This window comes from Xiphophorus maculatus, chromosome 23 (assembly GCF_002775205.1).
Source record: "Xiphophorus maculatus strain JP 163 A chromosome 23, X_maculatus-5.0-male, whole genome shotgun sequence".
In the NCBI taxonomy this organism is placed as follows: Eukaryota; Metazoa; Chordata; class Actinopteri; order Cyprinodontiformes; family Poeciliidae; genus Xiphophorus; species Xiphophorus maculatus.
The window spans coordinates 1,227,293-1,248,080 of NC_036465.1; the positions used below are offsets into that span (position 1 = coordinate 1,227,293).

General features: G+C 37.3%; 1 protein-coding gene across 5 annotated transcripts in view; it reads right to left on the reverse strand.

Moving 5' to 3' along the window:
* The window catches only part of fam13b (family with sequence similarity 13 member B), a 54,058-nt gene that overhangs the window by 24,751 nt on the left and 8,519 nt on the right, over positions 1-20,788 (reverse strand). For all 5 annotated transcript variants that reach the window (XM_023328156.1, XM_023328155.1, XM_023328153.1 and 2 more), the window contains exons 2-6: positions 14,911-15,062; positions 13,579-13,797; positions 9,781-9,993; positions 8,097-8,274; positions 7,871-8,015 (exon numbers count right to left, since the gene is read on the reverse strand). In XM_023328156.1, coding sequence (XP_023183924.1) covers positions 7,871-8,015; positions 8,097-8,274; positions 9,781-9,993; positions 13,579-13,744 — 702 coding nt within the window. In that variant the 5' untranslated portion in view covers positions 13,745-13,797; positions 14,911-15,062. The remainder of the gene's footprint in view (positions 1-7,870; positions 8,016-8,096; positions 8,275-9,780; positions 9,994-13,578; positions 13,798-14,910; positions 15,063-20,788) is intronic.

The window sequence follows — 20,788 nt, forward strand, 5'->3', positions numbered from 1 at the left end:
TAGCACTTTATTGTTAGCATATGCTAAATACCATGTTGGTACAGTGCTTTATTGTTAGCTTATGCTAAATACCATGTTGGTATAGCACTTTATTGTTAGCTTCTGCTAAATACCATGTTGGTGTAGCATGTTACTGTTAGCTTATGCTAAATACCATGTTGGTATAGCATTTTATTGTTAGCTTATGCTAAATACCATGTTGGTACAGTGCTTTATTGTTAGCATATGCTAAATATAATGTTGGTACAGCGCTTTATTGTTAGCTTATGCTAAATACCATGATGGTATAGCATTTTATTGCTAGCTTATGCTAAATACCATATTGGTATAGCACTTTATTGTTAGCTTATGCTAAATACCATGTTGGTACAATGCTTTATTGTTAGCTTAAGCTAAATACCATGTTAGTGTAGCACTTCATTGTTAGCTTATGCTAAATACCAGGTTGGTACAGCACTTTATTGTTAGCTTATGCTAAATACCATGTTGGTACAGTGTTTTATTGTTAGCTTATGCTAAATACCATGTTGGTATAGCATTTTATTGTTAGCATATGCTAAATATAATGTTGGTACAGTGCTTTGTTGTTAGCTTCTGCTAAATATCATGTTGGTATAGTGCTTTATTGTTAGCTTATGCTAATTATAATGTTGGTACAGTGCTTTATTGTTAGCTTCTGCTAAATATCATGTTGGTATAGTGCTTTATTGTTAGCTTATGCTAAATACCATGTTGGTATAGCACTTTGTTAGCTTCTGCTAAATACCATGTTGGTGTAGCACGTTATTGTTAGCTTATGCTAAATACCATGTTGGTATAGCATTTTATTGTTAGCATATGCTAAATATAATGTTGGTATAGCACTTTATTGTTAGCTTATGCTAAATACCATGTTGGTACAGCATTTTATTGTTAGCGTATGGTAAATATCATGTTGGTACAGTGCTTTATTGTTAGCTTCTGCTAAATATCATGTTGGTATAGTGCTTTATTGTTAGCTTATGCTAATTATAATGTTTGTATAGCGCTTTATTGTTAGCTTATGCTAATTATAATGTTGGTATAGTGCTTTATAGTTAGCTTATGCTAAATACCATGTTGGTATAGCATTTTATTGTTAGCTTATGCTAAATATCATGTTGGTACTGTGCTTTATTGTTAGCTTATGCTAAATATCATGTTGGTATAGCACTTTATTGTTAGCTTCTGCTAATTATAATGGTGGTATAGCACTTTATTGTTAGCTTATGCTAAATACCATGTTGGTATAGCATTTTATTGTTAGCTTTTGCTAAATATCATGTTGGTACAGTGCGTTATTGTTAGCTTATGCTAAATATCATGTTGGTATAGCACTTTATTGTTAGCTTCTGCTAATTATAATGGTGGTATAGCACTTTATTGTTAGCTTATGCTAAATACCATGTTGGTATAGCGCTTTATTGTTAGCTTTGCTAATTATAATGTTGGTATAGCCCTTTATTGTCAGGGCAGCTGTGGCTACTACCCAGTAGCTTGCCACCATCATGAGCTTGTGCATGAATGGGTGAATGACTGACTGTTTTCAGTGTTATGTAGGTATGGAGCTTTAACGTTAGCTTCCATTAAATATATTGAAATAGCACTTTGCTAGTTTCTGCAAAATTTCATGTTGGTAAATTGCTTTAACATTAGCTTCTGCAGAATATTATGTTGGTAAAGCAATTTAGAGCTAGTAGAACTATAGTTTATGATTAGTGCTTTAGAGTTAGTATAGCTAACTTGCTAGCTAGCGGTGCCAACCAGTGCAAGGCTGTGATGATGATCTTCACCTCCAGTTGGAGAAACGGAGACGGCGTTGACGGCAGGACTTTGAGTTGACGGGAAAATCTGGTAATGAAGCTACCAGAGATCTGAGGACCCAGGAACGACGACTCATCTTCTGTTTGAACTGTTTTTACATCGACTTTGCCGAGTCACCGTCGCTCTGCGTTTCTAATACAAGCTTCTGAGTTGGTTTGATCCAAACAGGGAAGAAAGACGGGGTTAAAGGTTAAACTGGCCACATCAGTGTGTCTCTCCTCTCCTCCATTTCTCTCTTCACAGCAACACCTCCATCTGCTGCTGTCACTGTCGCGTCGCTATGGAAACGACCGCTTTAGAAGCTTCTGATTGGCTGTCGGGGAATTCTTGCATCGTCACATGAGCGGATCAGGGAGGATGAGTCATGAAATTGAGAACGAGCGTGTGAGAGACGCCGAATAAAGACGTCCGCTGTTTGGACAGGCTCCGTCTTATTCCACTAAACATTTACTCAAAAGCTGCTTGGTTGATCTGGATCAACTTTCATTAAAAGTTTTTAAAGTGGAGTTAGAGGGTTTTATTCAACCAGACACAGAATCAACATCTGAGATTTAGTTGATGTTGAAAAAAACATTAAAATGATAAAATTCAAGATGTTGTGCATTTTTGTTCAGATTTGAAGCAAAAGCATTCACACCTCCAACTTCTTCACACTCAGAGTATTTTATTGGGATTTTTTGTGACAGAAAAGTAGAAAATTAAGCAGAAAGAAAATAATATGTGGGTCAACATTTTTATGGTGGTGGCAGCATCATGCTGTGGGATGATGGAGCTAAATCCAGGACAAGCCTGTAAGAAAACTGAAACTGGGATCTATCCAGGGATATTATGGGACCATTTTGATCAAACAATAGTCTAGTCAAAGTACAGACACAAATTTAACTGATCTCTGCCCATTTTTCTATAGTTTTTTGTGTTTTGCATGAATTTAATTTTGTCCAGATGAATTGCACTCAGCTATTTTATCCAATGTTATTATTTTTACACTTCTGTTTTATTCTAAGCTGATTTTTTCAAGGTAAATCAGACTTATCTTATCCAATGTTACTGTTATAATTATTAAACACTTAATTGAGTTTTATTCAGATTTGTATCAACTTAATTTTTCCACATGAATCAGACTCAGTTATTTCGTCCAATATTAATAAAATATTTTTATTCACCAATTAGAGCATATAAAACAAGTATTACAGACTATTATTTTAATCTACCAAACAAATAACCAATTAGATGAGAGAATAAACAGCAGCAGCAGTAAACAAAAGAAGAATGTTTTGTGTTATATAAAGAATATGTCCGGCTGCAGCTGCTCAAAGTTTATGCTCCACTTGTTCTTTTCACTTTACTGAAACACCCAAAAACTGTTTAATCCTCTGTTATATAATTAAATTTAAGCATGAGTCACTTCAGTGTCAGTAAGGTTAATGGATGAGGGGCGGAGCTACGTTACAGCGATAACATTATTCCAGAACAGGCAGAATAAACCTTGGATTACTGCCGTTCTGCTCAGTGACATGGAAAAAAACACTGAATGTGTCTTTAAACAGAAACATGTCCTTGTTTTTCTGCACCGCTCTCCAGCGGCTGACATAATGAACAATGAAGCCCGGTTGTGTAAGCGCTCCGTGGCTAACGCAGTTAGCCTAAACTGACTTATGAGCGCCATGGCAGCTGTGCTGAGTAAGTCATTAGAAAGCCTCTGAGCTGACGTAACAACATTAGAGGATAGGAGCAGTTAAATCCCCCGCCAGGTTGACCTTGCAAGTTCGTTCATGTGGATGAAAATATTATCCCCCCTCACTTAAGACTCTGGGAAATCTTAACGACATTGACTCACAAATCCGTTTAAAAACAGACGCCGAAGCCGGTGTTGTGTGTGGGTTTGTAGAGCATAAATACCAGGCTCTGGGTTTTACACACAAGAAGCGCCGTGTTCGTGTTGCGTCTGCCTGAGTGGGAAAAAGACGAGCCGGAGAGCGCGGTGGAACAAAAGGTCGGGATCTTGGCCCTCGTTTGGCAGCGCTGACATCATTAACTTGGCTATTGAACCGATTGTGGGCCAAGAACAGAGAACAATAACGGCTGACTGGCACCGCCGGCGCCATCCAAACCGATCCAAACCGAACCGATTCGCTCCCAGGCATTTTTTCATGACTGATTTCACTCAACTGGAAAACACCAATAAAGTTTAATATTCTGCTGTTGTAATAAATATCCAACATTTTTAGCAGTGGGAGAATTTTTCCATTTATGGGGAGAAAAAGAAAAGATAAAAATACAAGTTTTACTGTAGCACAATATTAAAAAACAACAACAATTTAACAATTTAATTTGCTGTTTAGATAATATCTGATAAATAATAAAAACAGGAAAATCTTGCAGCTTTTTCTAAGAGTGCATTGCGTGTTACTTTCAGCCAGCTGACAGGCAGTAACTGCAGAGATCATTTAAGGTGGGACGACCTTCATCAAATATTTCCACTTCACTGATTTCAGTTTTGACACTATTTTTTTTCCTTACAGAAATCCTAAACCAAACAAACGTGTTTTGTGATTATACTCCATCGTGGAACGTAAACATCAATCATCAGCAGCTCTCTAGCGCCACCAGGTTTTGTCATGAAGTGATGCAATTAGAGGCAGAAGAGAAGTAAATTCTACCCATTAGGAGGTTCAGATTTTATTTTGTTCCACTAAAAAACACTCCTGACTTTAGCGAACATGATGCCTGGTGTGAAACAAACCAGCATTAACAAAGACCACTTGACTTTCACAGCGCCATCTGCTGGCAGAATGTGGCACAGCAAGAAAAAGCAACAACTAGACTTCAAAGTAACAAAATTAAAGCTAACAGTTTCACTTTGTTTTTTGCAAAGTTTCTTTTTTTCAATTAGTTCGAATGTTTTTTCACTTCTAGATGTTGTTAATTTGTTAACAGTAATAAACTTGGGGAGAACTGAAGATTTATTCAGTTATTTACTCCATTTCTTTTTACAGGTAGAAAACAGTTTGTTGTTTTTTAATCTCTTTTAAAGGATTTATTTGGCCTTCATTTAAGAGTGAGTTGATCATCCAATTGTCCCAAAAGTTATAAACGATAAAGTTGTTTTGAGATCATTTTTCAAGTAATATAATGGTAATAGATTAACAAAGCAGGAACTCCTTCTCAAAGGTCAATCAACTTTAAAATCTAACAAACATTTAACACTGGAGAGACATTTTAAATCCAGTATAAATCTAGAATACTACAGAAACAACAAATAAAATGAATTGTGAAGAATCTGTAAACAAAACAAAAGAAAAGAGTTGAGACCAAAGACTTTTATCATCCAGTTTTTGGCAGAACGAGAGAAAAAAGATAAATGATGCAGAATCAAATTAATGAGCTTGTTTTAATTCATCATGCGAGTAATTAATTTATCGCTTACTGAAACATGTTGAGTCGCACGTTTTTGTGTCATTACTGCTAAAAAGCACTAAGACAGAAGATCCTGACGGAGTCGGCGAACCGGAGCCCCTCTGTGCACCGAGGGGGAGCCGATTCGCTGCATGGCTCCTGCAGACTCCAACCCCCAGCGCAGTCTAGCGTCCGATGCAGCTGGGAGATGATCGGTTATGTCATCACAAGCTCCTCATCTCTTCCTCTGGACATTTCTCCCCCTGCCTTCCTCACTGCTTCCTCTCCCCATCCTCTTCCTCCTCCAAACCTCCCACTTTTCTGCCCTCTTACATAAGACACGTGGATCAGCGTAGATGTATGCTTACAGATCGCTCTGCTCTTCTTTTCAAATAAAACTCCAAGACATAAGATAGAAAAGAACAAATCTCAGAAAGAGTTACTTCTGTTTTGGCTGTAATTAAACCGAAATTGTATAATATATATATATATTTTGCATTTTGGATTAAGAAAAAATCTTCTTTGCCTGTAAATCTGTTCTACTCAGAACTCAAGTGGCAGCTTTAGCTTCACCTGGTAAACAAACATTTCTATTAAGCTACTTTGGTTTCCAATTATTAATCAGTTTATCCAAAAAAATACTCAAAAGATCAGCCTTGCACTGCAAGTGAAAAATCTGCAGAATTTGTTATGCAATTAATCAATTAGTCATCAAAATAATTGATCACTAAAACAATTGTTATATAGAGTTCTAATGCTTTGTTCTGTAGGGTGAAGGGAAAGTTGTCCAGCTGACACAAGACACAAAAAGTCAAAGCCAAGAGGCTGATAAACTGATGGAAAGTTCAGTGGAAGGAAAAACTGTTGTAGGTAACAGAAACTTTAAGGGGAATCCGAAGTGCTGAGTCCAGACCCACAAGTGAATATTAGAAATAATTTTTACTGGTCTGATTCTGGAGACTGTAACAACAATAAGTGTTAGAAATATATCACTGTGTGATCAAATCTACTTAATATGACTAACGTCTTGCAACAAATCCATTTTCTAATAAATCACTTTAGTAATGAAAAAGTCAACTCTAAGAGGCTGACGTATAGATAACATAGATAATAAATCATCCCAGAAGTTACTGCAATAAATAATAATATTGTTGATTTCAAACCATTTTCCAGTAATATGGTGACAAGAACACATTCTCAAAAATCAATAACCTTTCAACTCTAATGAACATCTAACACTGAAACTGGAGGATGTTAATTTTGGATATTTAAAATGAACAACAGATAATCGCGGTTTTTCCTAGGATAAAACAGATGTCCAAACTACATATTAAAAACAAACTAAAGTAGAAAATGTAAGCAATAAAAAGGGTAAAATTTTACCCACAATAAGTAGAAAAAACTGTTTTTGTTCCTTACCGTATTTCCACCGTATCTGTTAAGTATCAGTATCTGTATTAGTATCTGTCTAATCATTGTTTAGGTTGTTAAATCATAAAACAAATTATCAAACAGTGGCTCTGAGGAAAGTTAAAAGTTAACTGTACTTTGTTGATCGTCCAGTAAGTGGAAACCAGTAGCAGCGGCGGTGTGTGTGTCGGTGTGTGTGTCGGTGTGTGTGTGTCGGTGTGTGTGTGTGTCGGCGTGTGTGTGTCGTGTGTGGGTGAGTGTGTCGGCGTGGGTGAGTGTGTGTGTGTGTTGGCGTGTGTGTTGTGTGTGGGTGTGTCGGCGTGGGTGAGTGTGTGTGTGTCGGCGTGTGTGTTGTGTGTGTGTGTGTCGGCGTGTGTGTCGGTGTGTGGGTGTGTCTGGGCGAGGCTCGTCTACATTCTCAGAAGATGTTTGTGTGGCTCGGCTTCCTGATTGTTTGATGGTGCGTTTGTGTGTTCAGGACGGAGTGGGTAATTAGTAACTGAAGGGTCAGATGCTTTAGTTCCCAGGTAGAGAAATGTGTTTCATAAACAAGGAGAAGGTTATTTCTGTTGAGGCTGAGCATTTACTGTCAAGTTACTGATTAATGAGGGGAACTCGGGCCAGGGCCGGTTAATCAGTGCTGTAAACAATCAAAATGAAACCGTCTGGTTTCTGATAAACCCAAGAATGCAGAGTTAGGAGCAACGTTGGCACGAATTAGGAAGGTTGTGGGTTTGAATCCCAGCCTGAAGGGATTCTGCATGGGGAAACCTGTGAACCTGTTTACTGTCTTCCTCCATCAAAAACACAACTGTCAGGTTTATTCATTCTTCTAAGCTGACTTTAGGTCAGGTGTGTGTGTGTGTGTGTGTGTGTGTGTGTGTGTGTGTGTGTGTGTGCGTGTGTGTTGTGTGGTTTAGCTAGGATTGTTCTTCTGTGGTTATTCAAACACACTCAAATATGACACGAGTAAACGGGTATCAGGGTCAGGCTAAAAAAACAGAATTAGGAGAATAAAGTCGACATAATACAAGAATAAAGTTGTTTGGTATGATTATTTTCTGGTAATATAATTTTCTTCCATGTTGTTGGGACTTTGTTAAGGCACTTCACCACTTTATTCTTGTACTGTTATGACTTTATTCTCCTAATTTGGCAAGTTACTTTAGTCTTGAATTTTCCACTTTATTGGAGCATTATTACGAGGTGAGAAGAAGCCAACCTGTTCGTTGATGGAGCTGTAGTCGTTGGTGGTGGACACGTCATCGTCCTCGGAGTCGAACAGTCCTTCCTGGTTGTCCAGCAGCTCGGCCAGCACTCTGCTAACCGACTCCTGGTCCTGAATGTCCTCCCTCTCAGCGGACAGACTGAAAACAGATGACGAGACGAGACATTTCAGTCAGGTTTCCAAATTCAGGCTGGTGGTTAGCATGTGAGAGGCTTCTTACTGAAAGATGTCGGGTCCAAAGACGGCGGCCAGCGCCCCGACGGTCCAGCTGTCCGGCTGGAGGGAAGCCACGCTGGCCAGGAAGCGGCACAGGAAGCGGAGCAGCCCGTAGTTCACATGGGGCAGCTGCTGCAGCAGGTACTTCAGGTTTCTGCACAGCTCCTCCTCATTGCTGTAATCTGCATTCAATAGACCAGAGATCCCTGCAAATGTTCACTGTGCAACAGAAACTAGCAGGAGTTCTGGAAAAAAGTATTCACACACAGATTTATGACCCAAAACAGCCTGCCAGCAATGATCTGCATGACGACAAAATGAATGAAAAGAGGATTAGAGGAGATTATCTATGCCAGAAACAGCAGCAAAAAGGACACTGCACAGAGGTGAACCATAAATGGAAACAGAGCAAATCTGAAAATGGAGGATTTAGTCCTTTAAATCTCAACAAATGAACCTTTATGAGCATTAAAGATGCATTAAACCATTCAGAAAAATCACATGATTAAGTTTCAGTTCTATCATAATTCATCACAAATGGAAACTTTAACATTTTGGTTGAGGACAGTCACTGAACGATCCGCATCGTCGGCTCAATTCAGAGTTATTCTTAAAACGTACATCAGAAAAGTGTAACATATTTATTTATATTAGTTAATAGGACCTATTTTCTTAGACAATGTTATAATTATTTTAATGTATAATTGTAATGATTTTGTCTGTTGAAGTCAGTAGAAAATTGCATATTGGATCCTTTTAGCTACTGTCAATGTGCCTTCTGGTGGACTCATACCAGGTAAGGAAAGACCTTTATTTTTATAATAATCACATCTTCTATGAGATTAACTAATGGTTTATCAGACAGGTTTGTGGGAGACTCAACTTTATTACCCTCTATCTTTTCCTAATATTTGATTCTTAAACATGGGCCAAAGCATTAATTTAGCAGTAGCAATCTAGCAAAATGCACTCAAACCGTTTTTAGAATAGAATAGAATTCAACTTTATTGTCATTGCACTGTCACAAGTACAAGCAACGAGATGTAGTTTGCATCTATCCAGCTGTGCTCTACGATATATAATATTTATTTACAGATGTACAAGACTATGTATGTATGGACTATAAGGGGTTATAGCAAGAGATATAGATATTGTGTATAAATATAAATATGGGAGCTATATGCACAGATTATACAGAATATATAAGAATGTTAGGGAATGGATTATATATGTATATAATATAATACAAGATAAATAATGGCAGATAAAATTTACAGGTTGTATGTGTGTGTGAAGAAAACAGTCCGTGATGTGTGTGTGTGTGTGTGAGGATAGTCCATGTGTTATTGTTGTATGAGAGGATAGGGGAGTACAGTCCTTATAGTTTATGTTTTATGTCAGGAGGCGTTCAAAAGCGTGACAGCTGTGGGAAAGAAGCTGTTCCGTTGCCTTTTTATCTCCATTTCTTGATATTCTTGTTAAATCATATATTACTTTTACAATTGCAATGACATACAAAAAGAACAAAAATAAAAATACCCTCCCTGGAACTATTTATATTAGCATATGTGCAAATTAGCTGATGGGACGGATCGTGCTGTGACAAGGATCAACAAATCATTTTTCATGTTAGGTTATGTAACTGAGAGGCGAACTATCTGATCGGACGCTGCGTCCCTGAAGCGCACCTTGGTAGAGCTGCAGGATGTGTCCTTGCAGAGCCGTTGGAATGACGGGTTCGGGAAGCTCCTGCAGGAAGAGGCGGAGCAAACTGACCGCTGATGCCAGATCAGCCTCCTTCTCCAGCTCCACCTCCTCGCCGCTGTCGTAGCGCTGACGCAGCCAGTCTACTCGCTCCGCGTTGCCGTTAACCAGGAAGAGTCCCTCCAAGTCCAGCTGACCTGATGACGAGGACAGACAGACAGACAGAAGCTGTTTACCAGGCCTTCATCTGCGTGACCTTCCAAAGAGAGGCCATGTTTAAGTTTGAGGTTCATTACAAACAAAAGTTGAGAGTTTGGACTGTTTCTTTGCAGATATACCAGCTTCTCTTTGGTTCTAGACTCTAAAGCTGCTGCAGAATCAAACAAAGTTACCAAAAATATTAAATTTAATCCCTGTATCGAGATTCTGAGCACAGAAACTCTGAAATACATAAAAATACGGACTTGGAAACTTGCTGGCTCTGTAAAGTTCAGTGCCAGCCGATTATATGGAACAGCAGGAAAATTTCAGCAAAAGTTGCCATTTTGAAAAATGAAAAGTACAAAGCAGTTTACTTTGGACTTTTATTTTATTTTTTACAAAAGTCCTAACTGGCAGATTTGCCTGTTTTCCCAGTATGAGCATAATTAATATGTTTAGAAGTGTAATTTTGCTTTGTTTAAACTTCATAGTTTTTGTTTTGGTTGTTTCATTTTTTTTTTGGATATTTAAAATGTCTTCCAGTTCCAGTGTTAAATATTCTTTGGAAATAAAAGTTTATTGTATTATATCATTGAGAGGGTGACTTGCATTAAGATGCCATTATCATTTTATTGGTTAAAAATGGTCTTAAAATGTTGATAGCGATACTTTCTCTTAGGTTAAAAATTAGATTCTTAGTTTTGCACAATGTTCGAGTTCTTCAATAAAAATGAGGGGAAATGTTCTGTTAAAGTGAAACAGTAAATGTTGACCTCCAGCTATTTTCTATACTTTTTGAGTTAATAAATGTTAAATTAAAAAAAGTGGAATTCAGAAAGATAAAAGAAAGAAAAGTCAAATTTGGGAAATAACGAGACAGATATCTTGTAGCTCTAGAGCTGTTTCAAATTTCTAAAAACAGATGCAATGCATATAGTCACTATTTTGTAACATGAGGATTATGAAACGGCTTCTTTTCTGCTGTTTGCCCCCTGGTGTCTGATCCATTAGTGAGCCTTCAACCCACTGTTCAAGCCCAGAAGACCAAAAGGAATCCTGTGGACCAGATTCCCCTTTCTGGCTCCACACAGCTGACCGCATGAAGCGCAGCGGCTCAGACAACAATAAGGGAGCACTGTTAAAAAAATGAACTGTTTCTGTGACTGAGGTTCATTATAAGACATCATGTTAGCCGCAGCATAGAATGAAAATGTACCAAAACCAAAGGAGACTTTTCATCTTTCTTTTCCATTAACTGAAATGACAAATGTAAGCAACAGCCAGTAAAACCTGCGGTATCACTCACAAAGCAGGACAGATTAAAGCTGATGACTAATTAAAGCTCCAGCTGAGACTCCTTACATAACTTCACACGGCTGAACAGCTGTTGGGTCACCAACCTGCTCCACACCTTACTAGGCCTGGACACTTTATTCCAATCTTTACATCAACTCAACACATTTTGCAATAAACTCTGTGTTCCCATTGACAGTTCCTACTGACCAGACATAGTAAGGCTGTCACAAAAGGGAATAAATCAATTAATCGCATGATAAATTGAAAAGAGCATGATGACTTTCATTTACATGCTTGATTTATTTGTAGTTTGCTTATTCTTTAAAGAGATGTTGCACTTGAATATTGTTGAAAAGCCACCATTTTGAAACATGAAAATGCAAAGTAGTTAGTTTGCATGTTCTCTAGAAATTAAAGTTTTTTTCAAGAGGGTGTACTTACTTTAATATGTCATTATCATTATGTTGGTTGAAGGTGGTTTCAAAACGACAACATTATTGTTTATCGCAATACTTTCTGGGACAATTCATATTTCAGAAAATGTTCTTATTTTGCTCAACTTTCACAGCAGAAATGTTTTGACCCCACATCCTGGATTTAGAGCAGAACCGCCCATCCGTCGTTTTCTTTCATAAGGAGATCAAAACGTCATCTTCACAGAGCGCTTGGGACGTCTTGGATAATGTTATCTGGTTAAAAGGTTTTATAAGGACCACAGATTATTAATTCATTTTAAATCCCTGCAGGCCACACACAGACTCCTGTCTCTCTGTACTTGTGTGGTCTTACACTGACTTCCAACCTCAACCTTTTCACTAAACCTGATTTATGAGTGATAATAGAATACAGTCATAGTCAATAAATTAAAATATGTGTTCCATGGGGCGTGCTGTGGTGGCGCAGCGGGTTAGCACGCCCCATGTTTGGAGGCCTTAGTCCTCGATGCGGACGTTGCGGGTTCGACTCCCGGTCCCGACGACCTTTACCGCATGTCTTCCCCCCTCTCCTACTGTGGAAAAAATACGAGCCACTAGCGCCGCAAAAACTCTTCGGAGAGAAAAAAAAAAAGGCCATGAGGCTCATTTGTCAGATTAAGTAACTTTTGAAAATTGACAACTTTTTAGCAGATATTAAACATGTTTGTTAAGCCCACATTTCTGTTTTAAAAGAATATATAGTTTTAATTAGTCTAATGTAATGTTCTAAGTTTAATTATGTTTTCACTAACTGTGTGTGGAAAATCATCACAATTAAATACAAAGGCTTTAAAGCATCCACTTAGTGATAAAGTTCCTGAAATTAATGGGCTTCTCAATAATATTCTAATTTTTTTTGAATGGGTCAACCTAAATTCACATCTTAGACCTAACCCCTAAAACAAATATTGTTTCTATATTGTGTGGACATGACAAAATGTCCTCACAACTACAAATGTCCTCACATTGTTGGTGATTTGTCAAGTTCCCAGAATGATAGGTAAACAAGTATAGACACACACATACAAAATGTGGATGTTTTTGTTTTGGATCCAACGAGAAACCAAACCTGCACTGGGAGAACATGCAAACCACCTGACAAAGGCACCAACGAGGATTCAAACCAGGCACTATTTGTTTTTTTGCTGTTGTTTTACACATTTCAATAGCTAGAAATTAAAAGTTTTCCGCTTACCAAATTTTTATTTTAAAGGTAAAAATTGTTGTTGTAGTTAGAAGTTAGTAGAATAATGGGAAATAAAAGGTGGCTGCAGGAAAACCTCAACCTGCTGCTCTCCTTATCGCCCAGGACTTTTGATGGATCTGAAGTTAACAGAACTGTTATGCAATGAAAAAGAAAGCCAAGGGTGGAGCTGTCAGAGTCATTAGAGTTCATCTTACAGTCTGGATCTCCACAACATACCACAGCACAGGTCACCAGAGGTCAACAGCAACCTTGATCCTGAAAACATCTGAGACTTGTTGACTTGTTGTGTGGTTAATGCCAATGCTAACGCTAACAGTACCTCGTATTATGTCACTGTGACTACTGAATGGATTTACAGCAATTATTTTTATAAAAAATATTTGTCATTTATTCATAGATTAACTTGTTCACTAAATTTAGTCAATTTGTTGTGTTTGAGTTTGTCATAAATTAATTGATGAAATCCAAGAGAAAACTTATTTGCAGAACAACCAGTGGAAACCAAGAATGTGAAAACTTCTGAACTGTCCCAACAGAAAAATAATAAAAAATTGTTTTAGATTTCTCCCACAAAGAGAAATAAAATCATCTGCGTCTCTCACCGTGCTCCTCGATGTAGTCAACGATGTGTTTGACCAGCGCAGGAACCTCATGGCCGCTGACCGTGTGCACGTGCGTCACTTCCTCCAAAGGAACGCCAAAAACCCGAGCGGTGCTGGCTGAGCCCTCGCCCTCGTTGCCTGGCAACGGAGACACGCTCTTCCTCATGGCCTCTTCCTCCGCCACCTCCTCCTCACCACAATTAAGCTGAAACCTTACGTCTTCCCAAAGACAAAAACACCCCCAAAACATTTTAATGAAGGAAAAAATGAACAAGTGAATTATCAAAAAACACATCTGCTATAAAAGCAGTTTACATTAAATGATTTTAGACTACTCTTATGGTGAATCTCAAATAATATTAGCTCTTTACAATGTTCTAAAATCTATTTATTAACATGTAAAAATGTTACATTTTCTGATCCAAGCTAATCCACAGAGACTCTAAGTAGTTAATTTGTGTGTTGCTTATAAATTGTTAAAACAATGAGCCTTTTTATTATTTATAGATAAATATTCATATATGCGATTCTTCAAACAAAACTAGAAGTACACATTACATCTATTTATCTTTATTTATTATTAATAATTTCTAAAAAAGATAATTAAAATATGGAAATAATCTAAAATTTGATTTTATGATAAAATTATTTAGGTCTGTATGGCAACACATTATGAATTTATTCGAACTGTCAGTCGTTTACATTAACCAAACTATCTGACAATTAAATTATTTATAATAAAACATAGCACAAACAAAATATGATATGAAACAAGATATGATAAAAATACCCAAATAATTATATATTTAACATAATTTAATTACGTAATTACTTAACTGTGTATTAAATACTAATGCAAGGATTTAAATATTAGATTACTGAATGTATTAAATTAGCAGTGCAGACATTTGTAATGAAACAAAATTAAAGCATTTTTTAAAAACTTTAATATAAACAGCAGTAACCCCCCCAAATAAACACTCATAAATCGTGGACACTGCACTGCAATTAATAATCTTAAACCTTAAAAAATAATAATAAAGATATTTAAGAAATATATTTCCTACATTACATTTTCAAACTATAAGCAAACATCAGGATATATCAACTCAGAAAACAAAAAGAAGTTGAAACAGGATGGAAATTTATTATTAGTGGTATTATTACAGTATTTATTTATCAGATTGTTTATAAGAGCATCATTGCTGATGCGTTTTTATATAAAAAGGTAAATATGAAGTTTTGAGGTCACAGTAATAAAATAATCATTCTAGTCTGTGAAGAACCGAGTACAAAACAGCGTTGTAAATAAATAAAATTGTGTGTGTGTACCGTGTAGCAGTGACAGTGTGTCCTATCCTCTCCTCCTCTGGCCAGTGAACCACTGGACCATCTATGGCTGCTTCAGGTTGTGGCAGAAGATGAGCCGGTAGTTCCTCATTGACAGACCGCTGATCCTCTAGCAGGATTCCCTTCTAGCTTCACTGAGAACACACATTCAAAGGAAAACTAAAAAATTCAGTCCAACATACTTATCACATTTAACATGTCCTGCTATCGATTTTCACAGAGAAACAATGTTCTATGTTAACAGATTTGGTGCTGGCAGCCTTGCAGGTCTGTTTCCATCAAGATGGGAGAATTTTATTTAAATAAAACATAATAACATGAACAGTTCAGAAAATATTACATACTTTAGGCTGTAAAATACCAAAAATGCAACATCACATGCAACACAAAGCTTATGCAGAAGAGCACAAAAGCAAATAAATTTATGAAAGTCAGAGACGTAATAAGCAGCCAACAGATTTTCTGTCGAATGGCGAAGAGCGGGTCAAAATGAAAAACGTGACTTCCAGACCCATTAATTAATTGCTCAACTGAGCATTCACACATTTTTCAGTCTGTAAAGCACTGACCAAAAGCATCAACCTCAGTGCTTTTTCAGTTTAATGAAAATCAGATATGAATTAAAGAAAAAAATACTTTCCTGTATAAAAGGAGAAAATCTGTAGTCTCTCCATTCATAAATTAAATTCTACATACATTAACAACTTTGCTACACATTTTGTGTCTTATGAATTGCAGTGTTTAGAATAAAAGTTACATGAATCAGAAAGTCCTATAAATCAGTTCAGGTTTCTGTCGTATGCCTGTACCAACCAGGAAAAGACAAATCACTCCTAAACAAAAAAAACTTGTGTTTTCCCTGTTAACATATTTTGGTTGAGACATAAACATTACGTTTCTTTCTTTTAGAATTAAGCAGATAAAGAATGAAAACAATTGCAGTTATCTTTGTGTTTGTATAGTCAACAACGTAGTAAATGTCCGAATGCACTGTGAATAACATGTTAATAAAGATATCCACTATTTTCCCAATCCAGAGATGTAGAAAGTTATTATATCCTAAAACTCTAGGAATAAAAAGGTTTCAAGGGCAGTTCAGTGTTTTCTGAGCGGTTCTTGTTTTTCCTAAAGCTTATAAACCAACCCGTGGTTCCAGGAGTTTGGAGTTCGCTCATAATGACTTCTGACTAAAAAGCATTCTTCAGCCTCTTTTCCTCCTAAAAGCAGCTAAACTGGCACCTTTAAAGAGGTGGGTAAGCCTCTTTAAAAGCTAAGGAAAATCCCTCTGTTCCTGAGGAAACATTTGTTCTGGATCAAAGCTCTTACTAGCAGAACTTAAATGTGTTTCTCAAGCCAAATCCTTCTGTTCTAAGCAAACTAAGCTGATATTAAACTCCAACACATGTTGAATAGTGTAAGTAGATTATAACTCCCACACATAGAGCAGCTGTATACACCATCATTTCTGTATTATATTTAAATATCCGTGTGCTGAGAGGGCGTCAAACTGCAGTCAAATTGATTGAAATATTTGTCAACAGAGTCGATTCTGGCTCTGGTTCTGCTACTTTAGGAGTAAATAGCCCAAAGTTTTCCCTTTCCAAACACATTTGAGCTCCAAGAAGATCCAAATGTTTCTGAACTTGAGGCTGAAAAACAGCACAACTCCGCCCCCAAGACAAATTTTCTAAAAATTCAGAAGTGGGCGGAGCCGACGGACTGAGGGGCGTGGCCAAGAGTAGGTGAATGGAGAGGTCAGGTGGGAGTTGGGTCGGGATAACAGAAGCACTACTGTCAACTTTGTCGATATATTTAAGCGACTTTGCAGACCCTCTGAGGAATCTTTCAAGAAATCAACAAGCGACAAATCTGGCAAGTTTTTTTCAAAAAGTGACTAGCAGCAAAGTAGCAATTAAAAAAAGCTAGTAACAAATATCAACATTTTTTAAAATAGCAACTTTTATTTTTCTTCCAAAAAAAGTAACCGGCAGCAAATTAGCACATTTTTCTTCAGAAAATGACCAGCGATACGTCTGTCAACTTTAAAAAATAAAACATTTAAAAAAACAACCAGCGACAAATCCTACCACTTCTTGAAAAAAGCAACTAGTGACAAATTTGGCAACTTTTATTTTTCAAAATTAAAAAAATAGTAACATATTTAGCGACTTTTACATGAAAACGTCTAGAAATAAATCAGCTTCTTTTTCAAAACTTACTAGTGACATACATGGCGACTTTGTTTCACAAAAATGAACCTGCAGATTAATCTTGTGACTTAATAACCAACTGCTGACGAATCTTGGTACTTTAAATAATAAAATCAAATATTTTCACCTTTAAGTCCAATTTATCTTCAACTCACTCTCTCACTCCAGATGTGTTTCATGAATAAAATGCAACCTGATTTAATCTGTGTATAAAACTTAGAGATCAGGCTGAGATGGTGATGATAGGAGAACGCAAACGGAGTCAAAAATATTGAAAATAAGAGCACAAAAAAAATCAGAATACTGCATGAAAAGAGTTTTCCTTCAGCAAAAAGCACGGTTAACATTTTCACAGCTGAAACAACTCTAAATATCTTTAATTATTTTTAAGTCTTTGTATGTTTCGGTTTTGTATTCATCTAGCTGATAACAGCTCACTTCCTCCTGACATCTCAACCCAAACACTTAGTTATTCGTTCTGTACTTCCATCTAAAGTTAACCGCCTCCAGTTTACTTTTATTAGCTATTTAGAGAAGCTATGATCTGTTGTGACGAACAGGAAATTGTCTCTGAACCGTAACAAGCTAAAAGTCAGCCATCACACCTACCTTGATTCAGTTAGTTTCCATTAACTGCCCACTGCAGACTGGTAGAGGCAGTAAATTTAAATGAGTCAAGTCAATATCAGGTTTCAGCTCGTTTCTAAAAGCAGCACCTGCCCACATTCAGATGTGAAGCCTCAGCAGCGCTCCGCAGGGGGCAGCTTTCAACACAAAGGTCACGGGTTCAATACCTGCAAAACAGCGACTGCACACCTGACCCAAAACGTCTGCGCATCGGCGAGGTGGTCACCTTCCTGCGAACGGCCAAATCCTTTCAGAACCGGTGAATACGGAGCCGGAAAATCCTGCTACGGTTAATCTGAACCGACATTTTCCTTCAGAACCAGCTTTAGAAACTAATTTTATCCAAGTACTTAAAATGGATTAAAGCTGTGAATCTAAATATTAATGAACAGCAAAACGACAGGAAATGACATTTCCAGCAGCAGAATTACTCAACTAACTGCGCTTGTCCAAATTAAAGCGATAAACATTATTATGATTAGTTTTTTGTTTTATTTGTTGTTGTATAATACAGATTATGAAGGAGTTATAGGATGTACATTGGCAAGGAGCTGGTAATCGCTGTGATGCTGTATGTCCAGTTATTATTTATAATTGTCATAATTATTATTAAGGGTCCGTAGATTTTCTTGTCCGTTATGAGAGTCAGTTTGTAATCAATTTGTTTATGTCATATAATGTGTTTGTTGGCTCTTTAACACAGGCATATTAATGCTATAAAATGGTTTTAATTAGACATTTCTGACAATTATTGAGTCAGTAAGTGATATTAAATTGAGATAAGTGTTCACTTCTTTTTCTCCTTTTCAAACAGAAACGTAATCTAATTATTTTGTTCCTGTTTCTTATTTCTTCTTGTTTTTTAAATAAGCCTGATTGAAACAAACAAATACAATAAATTAAAGTATTAATGAATCGGAGTCAGCTAAAACGCAGGAACACCGTCAGGGTGAGAGTGACTGAGGTATTTCTGCTGCGTGTCATGCATCTTTACGCTTCCCTGTTTTCAGCAGAGCAAGGTTGACTTTTCACACACAAACAACCACACACCCTGAAGCACATGACCAGGAAAGCATGCCGATCCGAATCTCTGCCGCCGATGTGCAGCATGTGACGGAGAGCTGCCATATCACAGGAGGAGCGAAAACATCGGCATGTCAGCGGCAGCCGAACGGATTCGGTTTGGCTCAACAAAACTACAATCATGTCACAAATATGCTTTGCAACACGTCAGACTGACATCAGTCTGCAGTAAGCTGCACAACAGGAAGTCCATCGTTAATCAGCTTAAGCTCAACTTGTGCTCACTCAGTGTATCAATCCGCGGTGGTCCAAACATTGACCAACGAGGCTCAAACTGTCAACTTTCTGTTGTCACAACAAAACAAAGAGAGGAAATGCAACACCTGTTCAACGCTTCCCACAGATTCAGGCAGCGCTGGTTGGAGCGATTCCCGTCATTAAATTATCACCGTCTGGACGTTACACCCAACAGGGTGAAAAAGTATTTATTCTGCTTTTACTTTCCTTTACGTCTGAAAAATACATTTGCTCTGATTGTTGGGTCTTGAAGTAACTGTCACAATAAATTGTCCCAGAAATTATTGCGATAAACGATAATATTGATGCTTTGAGGTAACGGCATAATAATGCAAGAACATATTATCAAAGATCAATAAACTTTAAATTCTAATGAACATTTAACTCTGGAACTGGAAGACATTTTAAATATCCAAAATACATAAACAAAATTAATTATCAAGTCTATATAACCAAAGCAGTCCAGGGTTTCCCCCAGTTTCCTGAAGACTTCTGGGAAAAAGATGCTAAGGACTCATCACCAGATCTGGTTCACCAGGTCGCAGCTTAGGGGTAATTACTTCCTTATTGGTACAGTTGAACAGAAGAGGAACTAACGCTAAAATAACTTTTTCTCCAGTGAACTAAAAACGTGACCCATTTAATGCTGCATCATTTTCTGACAAACCAGATAAAGAATTGTTAGGATGCATGTATGCAAGTTTTTGTCAGATGAGTCAGAATGAGCCCATAAATAGTTCATCACAGATGCAGCAAAGACAATAACCTTTATTACTTTATTAAAGTAAATCAGAGTTAACAAAAAATGAGGTCACTAGTGGATACCAGGACGTCAGATGTTTAGTTCACGAGCCAACATTTGTTTCCGTCTGTATGACTGTGGTTCTACTTTAAACAGAAAGAACGCAGCAAACCTTGTTAGTTGGGCTGCAAAAAAATAAGAAAAGCAATTTTATGCAAAGACTGGAGGAGAAACGAGCGGCAGCACAAACAGACGTGTCAGGAAGATGAGGACAGGCCGGTAAGAAGACGGCAACCGGAAGAAAAATCCGTCTGAGGTTGGCTGCTCTAACCTACTTTATCGTCTCCCGCCGGCCCGTCTCTGATGAATTAATAACCGGCTGCTGCTTCCAGCGCCTCCCTCTTGCACAAATATGCATCACATTTCCCTCATTCATTTTAAAAATGAAGAGAACATACAGCAAAGTTCATCTTTCTTGTCAAATGTTTGTCCTGCATAAACCAAACAGCTGATTAAAGGAAGTCCTGCAGGATAAAAAACAGGGTCCTACATCCTGCAGACCTTCTGCAATGGATCTTCATAACTCAGGCTAAAAACCATTCCACTGAATTTCCATAATAAATGACACTGGAAGTACCAGTAATACTTGATTAGAGTTGAGGATGTGCACGGCTTTTCCCAGAATTTTCCACAAATATCAACAAGTCAAAGCAGAAAACATTTCCATCTTCCTTTTGTTTTAAGGTTTCCAATAAGAAGACAAGTTTTATTTAGCTGTGCTGAGCGTAAAACGGGTCTTTGGATCGTAAAGTTTGCAAACCTCTACTCTAGATCTACAGCATGTTGCTGAATTTATTAATCTCAGAGAAATATTTTAAACAGAGAAGAAGAAAACTTCTGAAGGCCAAATTTCTAGACTTTCCTGTTAGAAACATTTGTTGAAACATTTTTAGTTGCTTTG